The following is a 6,296-nucleotide window of genomic DNA, read 5'->3' as shown; positions in this document are numbered from 1 at the left end:
TTTTTTTTTTTTTTTTTTTTTTTGACAGAGTTTATAATCAAATCAAAACACTAATCAATGTTTGGTATAAGCAGGAATTAAACCTTAGATCTCTTATACAACCATTAAAGACTTTATCAGTTGAGTTAACTGGAACCCACTATTGCCATCAGAAGTTAATTAAGCCATAAGACATGATAAAATATCTAGGCCTATGGCCAGGTATAGAGTTATAATATATTACAACTAGCGACTAGCAGTAATCACATGAAGAAATCACACAAAAAGAAAATCATAGAAATAAAACAGCCAGCATACCTAGCCATCACAAGACTAGCCAGATTCCGAGTGGTGAGTTCTTGCAAATTGGCAATGGCATGGATGCCATTTTCATCTAGCCCATATAATTCTGCCCACATATCAATGAGGGCAGCAACAGGGATCCTTTGGTCTTCAAGAAATGAACCTAGGTCCATGAAACAGTCTTCGATGTTGTCCTTGTCATTTTGAAATTCTAGGCTTTTTTGAAGACAAGCAAGCAGCTCAGCATCAGAACTGACAAAAGATCGACCATCAGACCATTTCATTAGTCTACTGCACCATACCTCCTCCTTCTGCCTACACAGTGAGCCGCCAATCACTTTAAGGACCAGAGGGAACCCTCCACAGCCTCTTACTATCTATAATTCAAGGAACCAAATAAACTTGGTTATTGTTTGAGGGTTACAAGGGCAATTTTTTTCCGGGAGTTTAATTATCTAAACCACACCAATTATTCGGAAATATGAAAACATGGTTTTGAGTGACAAAACAAGCAAAGCAAAGCTTAAATGTATGTGTAAGTATGGAAACATAATTTTGGCAGGTACCTATAGAATTATGCACCTATATGTACATAACACCAGGAGGCAAAAGTACCAACATACTTATGCAATCATCTACATACCTTACCCAAAAGCAAAAGTACCAATAAAATTAAGTATATTTCATGCATACATCAGATTGACAAGGTACCTTTTTGATATCTTCTTCTGCTGGAATGTAAGAGCTCCCATCTTGCAGGGATGCTGAGTGGCAAAAAAGATCATTTGCATCTACATCATTTAGCAGTTTTAAGTTATATGTAAATTCAAACCTTGGAAATGCTGTTCTCGAAGTAACCAAAATCTTGTATTTTGGAATATTAAACTTAAACTTTTCGGGAAGGGATTCTGATCCAAGCCAGACATCATCCAGGATCAACAATATAGGATCAGGTCCAATATGATTCAGCAGTTGTGGTAGCTGTTCGATTGCATCTTCATCACTTTGAATTAGAAACTCAGGCCGAAAACGCTTATAATCAAATAGGTTTTTTACAATGACCTTCACATTGGGAGTTTTTGAAACGTTGACAAAGAGAATATTTTCCTTATATATGCCTATGCAAAAACAGTGTAGTTAGAAAGCTGCAATGGAGGCACATTTAATATCCATAACATTACACGCAGAAACACGCATAATGGCCGAGTCATATGAATAGAATTCCCAATCCCAATCCCAGCAAAGGGCAAGAAGTGAAAATGCTACCAATTATGAAGATATGAGAATTGTATTTTTTTAAGCATCTCCTAATTTGACATGTTAATTAAGGTTGTAACAAAAGTATAACTTCGGATATAATAGAATGGTGGAAAAAAAATAGATACGAACGACCCTAATTACTCTGTCGAGATCCATAGCCAACCCCAAAATATTGGGACTAAGGCTCAATTGTTGTTGTTGTTGTTTTATTCCTTTTCTTTTACTACTTTTCTAAGATAGAATTTCATAGTATGAAATATGCCAAAAACACTGCTATGACAGTTGAAAGGGCCAAAACAAAAGAATGAACATAATTAACCACGGTATACCACATCTTACCTAATGAGATAGTTTTTTTTTTTTTTTTTCCAAACAGTATTTCAATTTCATATGGATAAATTCAAGTTTTCATGTGTGAATGTAATCCCATTATTCAAATTCCAATTATAACAAACATATAATATTCAATCAGTAGATTCATATCAGGATTCAGAACTGAAATTCTATGTGTATTTTGTTGTTGGTACTCCCAAATGATAAGGATTTACATAACTTCAACAATATGCAAACAATACTTCTAAAACAGGTGCCAATTATAAAGTAAAAAATTACATTCACCCAAAAAGAGAGAGAGAGAGAGAGAGAAATGAGAGTACCCTTAATTTGGTCATCTTGACAAAGCTTTTGGACCAACGTGGTCTTCCCACATCCTCCAGGGGCAGTCACTAGAAGCAGCTGCACTTCCTCCTTCAACAGCAGAGTCTTCAACTCCATTATTGGTATTTTCAACCCAACTGTTAAATCCCGGAGTCCAGGAACCGCGCACGACACCCTTGGTGTCTCCAGACTCTCCACTACCGAATCCACTTTCTGCAGCATACGATTCATGCTTGACAAAGCCATCAAAGAATTCCTTGTGCCATATACTGGCAAAACAACCTGACAGAACTTGAGGATCTCGTTGTCCAACTCTTGAAGTTTGGTGGAATAATAGACTTTGAAGCAGTAGTTCCACCACCGGATTTTCGAGCACTTGCGAACCAGCTTCTCTCCTTTCTTCATATGTTCGATCAAGGTCTCTGTTTCCACTTTTCGGAGTTCAAGTTGTTCGCTTAACTGTCTTATATCCTCGACCAATGGCGCCAAAATACCTAGCTGGGATTCAAGGCTTTTGAGAATGGGTTTGAACATAAGGGCTTTGCTTCCCACTTCCTTAACTGAGTCATGAAACACCGCAAAAACCTCTCCAAAGACTGCCCCAAGAGCTGCCCCTGCTGCCATAACTTTTCTTCCAAGACTTCACTCACTCTACCCAACTATGCAAAATGCAAAACATTTTTTTAGTTTTTAAGGATGAATTAGATTTTAATATAATAAATGAAAATGTGCGACACAGCTAGCGCAAGTAAACAAGCAGAGAAACCTGAAAAGTACAAAGCTGAATCAATTTAACAATCCAATAAACATGGAAACCAGTTCAGGTCCTTAAGAAAGCGGAGAAAAATAGAAAGGAAATTAATGTACCAATGTGAGCATATGTGTATGCTTTGCTTATTTATTCCTTCGTGGAAAAGAAAACAATAGTGAAACTGAAAAAGACAAATAATAAAGCAATATTCGATGTACACCACGAACTAGGGAGGAAGTTTCCGAGTCTTTTAAGTCTTAGCGCATTGACCTTGCATATTCATCCTAATAGTCAGTAGCCACCCGTGCTTCGCACGGTTTTTTATTAGAAATTTAGGCAGCGTTTGAATAGAGGGAAATGGTTTTCAGTATTTACGGGTGTTTGGTTGCGCACAGAAAATCAATTTTCCGGAAATTAATTTCCGTTGACCAGTGGTCAAGGGTGAAAATGAATTCAGCTTCTATTTTCACTTCAAATATTATTTTCTGGAAAACTGAGAATCAGAGAGCACGAAGGGAGAGAGGGAGAAAGAAAGAGAGAGCCCAGCGCCATCGCCGATCCAAGCCCAGCGCCTATCGCCGGCGGCCACGAACCCATGAACTGCTGATCCAAGTCAAAAGACCATCGCCGGTGACCACGAACCCACGAACCCAGTCCCCATCGCCTCACCGCAACGAGCAGATCCATTCGCACCTTCGATCGCACCGCGCCACGCCGTCGATCGTCGATCGCCTTCAAACCCAGAACCCAGCGCTCTTCGCACAGGCGAGTCACACCGCGCCGCGCCGTCGATCGTCGTCTTCCTCGATCTCTCTGTTTTTTTTTTTTTTTTTTTTTAAGTTTGATTGTNTTTTTTTTTTTTTTTTTTTTTTTTTTTGATGAACTGATTGTTGTTCTTGTTGTTGTTGTGTTGTTGTTGCCGGAATTTGCTGTTGTTGTTGTGTTATTGTTGCCGGAATTTGTTGCCGGAAATTGTGAAAAAATTTAGGAAAATAGCATTTTCCTAATAGAACCAAACACATGAAAATATTTTCCACAACAATTTTCATAATACAACCAAACACTTAAAAATATTTTCCTTTTCCGGAAAATAGCATTTCCAAAAAATAAGTATTTTCCGGAAAATATTTTACGGGAACCAAACGGACCCTTAGTGTAATTTGTTTTTTATTTTTTAAGAATACTAACTATTTTTAACATACACGGAGAGTGAAAGATTTTAAGCTTGAAGGATGGTCAACAATGGCGGATGAGCAAAATCACAGAGATGGAAGAAAAGAGAGAGAGAGAGAGAGAGAGTACAACAGAAAAGAGAAATAAGAGAAAATGATTTCTATTTCATCAAGCTTAACCAAAAATACATAAGACCTACTCTATTTATAGATTAAGTACATTACAGATTGAGCATTGCAGAGAGCACAACTGTTCTTAACTAACTCAGAACTAATTCCAAATTATATGCTGTAATTTCAGGAGTGAAAGCCTAGCTTGAGTGACAGTTAGAGTTGGAATCATAACTGTATAACTTCAACACAGAGAGAGAACTCCTCGCATCAGATAACCTTTGGGAGAGATGACTCCAAAACGGCACCATTGAACACTTATAACAGGTAGATATAAAACGACACCATTCCAATAAGTTGAACGACATCGTTTCTTCTTAACTCAGTAACATTCTTTAACTCAGACACAAAACGGCAACGTTTAGTCTAAAAGCCGTTAGACATAAACTAGCAGTTATGAGTCTTCTTCTTCTATTTTCAATTTCTGAGTTTCAGTGCTTCCTTTCACATCCCCCCTCAAAACCATGGGGTCAACGGACACCATGATTTTGGAATGAAGAAAGGCAAATCTGGAAGTAGGGAGGCTTTTAGTAAATACATCAGCCAGTTGATCACTTGTGGTAGTATACTTGACTTGAAGGTCCTTTCTCAAGACCTTCTCTTTAACAAAATGGTAGTCAACTTCAATATGTTTGGTACGGGCATGGAAGACTAGATTTGAGGCAATGGCAAGAGCAAGCACATTGTCACACCATAGCTTAGGAGGGACAGGAAGAAAAACCCCAAGATCTCGCAACACCTGGCGAAGCCAATAGAGCTCAGTAGCAGTGGTGGCTAATGCGCGATACTCAGACTCAGTGGAAGATCTAGAGATGGTGTCCTGTTTCTTTGCACTCCAAGTTATAGGATTGTAGCCCAGATAGACAATGTAACCAGTAATGGAATGTCTGTCATAGGGATCCCCAGCCCAATCTGAGTCAAAGAAGGCAGACAAAGAGAGAGGGCCAGGTTGAAGAAAGACACCATGATGCAAGGTACCATGCACATGTCTCAAAATTCTTTTAGCAACAATTAAATGTAGATCTGTAGGATTGGACATAAACTGAAAAACTTGTTGAACTGCAAAATTGATATTAGGCCTAGTGAATGTCAAATAGTGCAAAGAGCCAACCAAACTCCTAAATTCATAAGGGTTAGATAGTGAGGCACCATCAGTGGGAAACAATCTAGTATTAGGAGCACATGGGGTACGAGCTGGTTTTGAAGTATGCATATTGACTCTGAGAAGCAAGTCCTGAGCATACTTAGTTTGAGTCACAAGTAGGCCTTTTTCAGTTTTGGTAATTTGAAGCCCCAGAAAGTAGTTTAGAGGTCCTAAATCCTTAAGCTCAAGGACTACACTGAGTTGAGCAATTAAAGAGTGTAGGAACTGAGGATTGTTACCAGTAAGGACTATATCATCAACATAGACGAACAAGAAATCCACTAAGTAACCATGTCTGAGAATGAATAAGGAGGAGTTTGAGAAAGAAGCCTGGAACCTCATATGAAGTAATTAGGTTGAAAACCTCTCAAACCAGGCTCTAGGGGCTTGTTTGAGCCCATAGAGAGATTTGAGAAGCTTACAAACATAATTAGGGTTAGCTGGGTCAACATAGCCAAGGGGCTGAACCATATGCACATCATCTCTCAAAAAACCATGTAAGAATGCATTACTTACATCAAGTTGTCTTAGAGGCCAATTGAACTGGACAACAAGTGAGAGAATGATTCTCATAGTAGGGGTTTGATGATTGGGCTAAAAGTCTCCACAAAGTCAGACCCAAATTGTTGATGGAACCCCTTGGCCACCAATCTGGCCTTGTATCTACTTATAGAACCATCATTGTTGTGTTTGAGCTTACAGACCCATTTGCAGCTAACCAAATTCTGTGAAGGAGAGGGTGGCACCAAAATCCAAGTACCTTGCCTCTGAAAAGCCTTAAACTCATCATCCATGGTAGAGCACAATTGAGGATGTTGAGCTGCAATTTTATAGGTAGGAGGTTCTGTAGTAGTGTAAT

The 6,296-nt window shown here is 38.7% G+C and overlaps 2 protein-coding genes across 3 annotated transcripts; both read right to left on the bottom strand.

The window, feature by feature from the left end:
* Positions 1-227: 227 nt before the first annotated feature.
* LOC112003221 (probable disease resistance protein At5g66900) lies at positions 228-3,078 on the bottom strand. Of its 2 annotated transcripts, XM_065765257.1 has the most exons (4): positions 2,966-3,077; positions 2,199-2,858; positions 994-1,400; positions 228-659 (listed from the first exon to the last, which is right to left on the bottom strand). In XM_065765257.1, exons 2-4 carry the CDS (start codon positions 2,821-2,823, stop codon positions 243-245), a joined length of 1,449 nt encoding a protein of 482 aa, XP_065621329.1. In that variant the 5' UTR covers positions 2,824-2,858; positions 2,966-3,077; the 3' UTR covers positions 228-242. The 2 variants fall into 2 exon arrangements, with proteins under 2 accessions (XP_065621329.1, XP_065621330.1); XM_065765258.1 differs by having other exon boundaries at positions 994-1,073; positions 2,199-3,078.
* A 1,609-nt stretch (positions 3,079-4,687) lies between these two features.
* LOC112003224 (uncharacterized mitochondrial protein AtMg00810-like) lies at positions 4,688-5,779 on the bottom strand. Its single transcript, XM_024035409.1, has one exon. It carries the CDS (start codon positions 5,777-5,779, stop codon positions 4,688-4,690), a length of 1,092 nt encoding a protein of 363 aa, XP_023891177.1.
* Positions 5,780-6,296: the final 517 nt, after the last annotated feature.

Source organism: Quercus suber, unplaced genomic scaffold (assembly GCF_002906115.3).
Source record: "Quercus suber isolate HL8 unplaced genomic scaffold, Cork oak 2.0 scaffold_618, whole genome shotgun sequence".
Classification (NCBI taxonomy): domain Eukaryota; kingdom Viridiplantae; phylum Streptophyta; class Magnoliopsida; order Fagales; family Fagaceae; genus Quercus; species Quercus suber.
This window is presented reverse-complemented; position numbering and strand designations above follow the sequence as displayed.

Excerpts from the sequence above, each read along its gene's own strand:
- LOC112003224 (XM_024035409.1), bottom strand. The coding sequence starts at position 5,779 with ATGAGGTTCCAGGCTTCTTTCTCAAACTCCTCCTTATTCATTCTCAGA.
- LOC112003221 (XM_065765257.1), bottom strand. The coding sequence starts at position 2,823 with ATGGCAGCAGGGGCAGCTCTTGGGGCAGTCTTTGGAGAGGTTTTTGCG. Across the intron at positions 1,401-2,198 it reads TCAAGATGACCAAATTAAGG|GCATATATAAGGAAAATATT; the intron begins GTACTCTCATTT and ends GTTTTTGCATAG. Across the intron at positions 660-993 it reads CAGAAGAAGATATCAAAAAG|ATAGTAAGAGGCTGTGGAGG; the intron begins GTACCTTGTCAA and ends CTTGAATTATAG.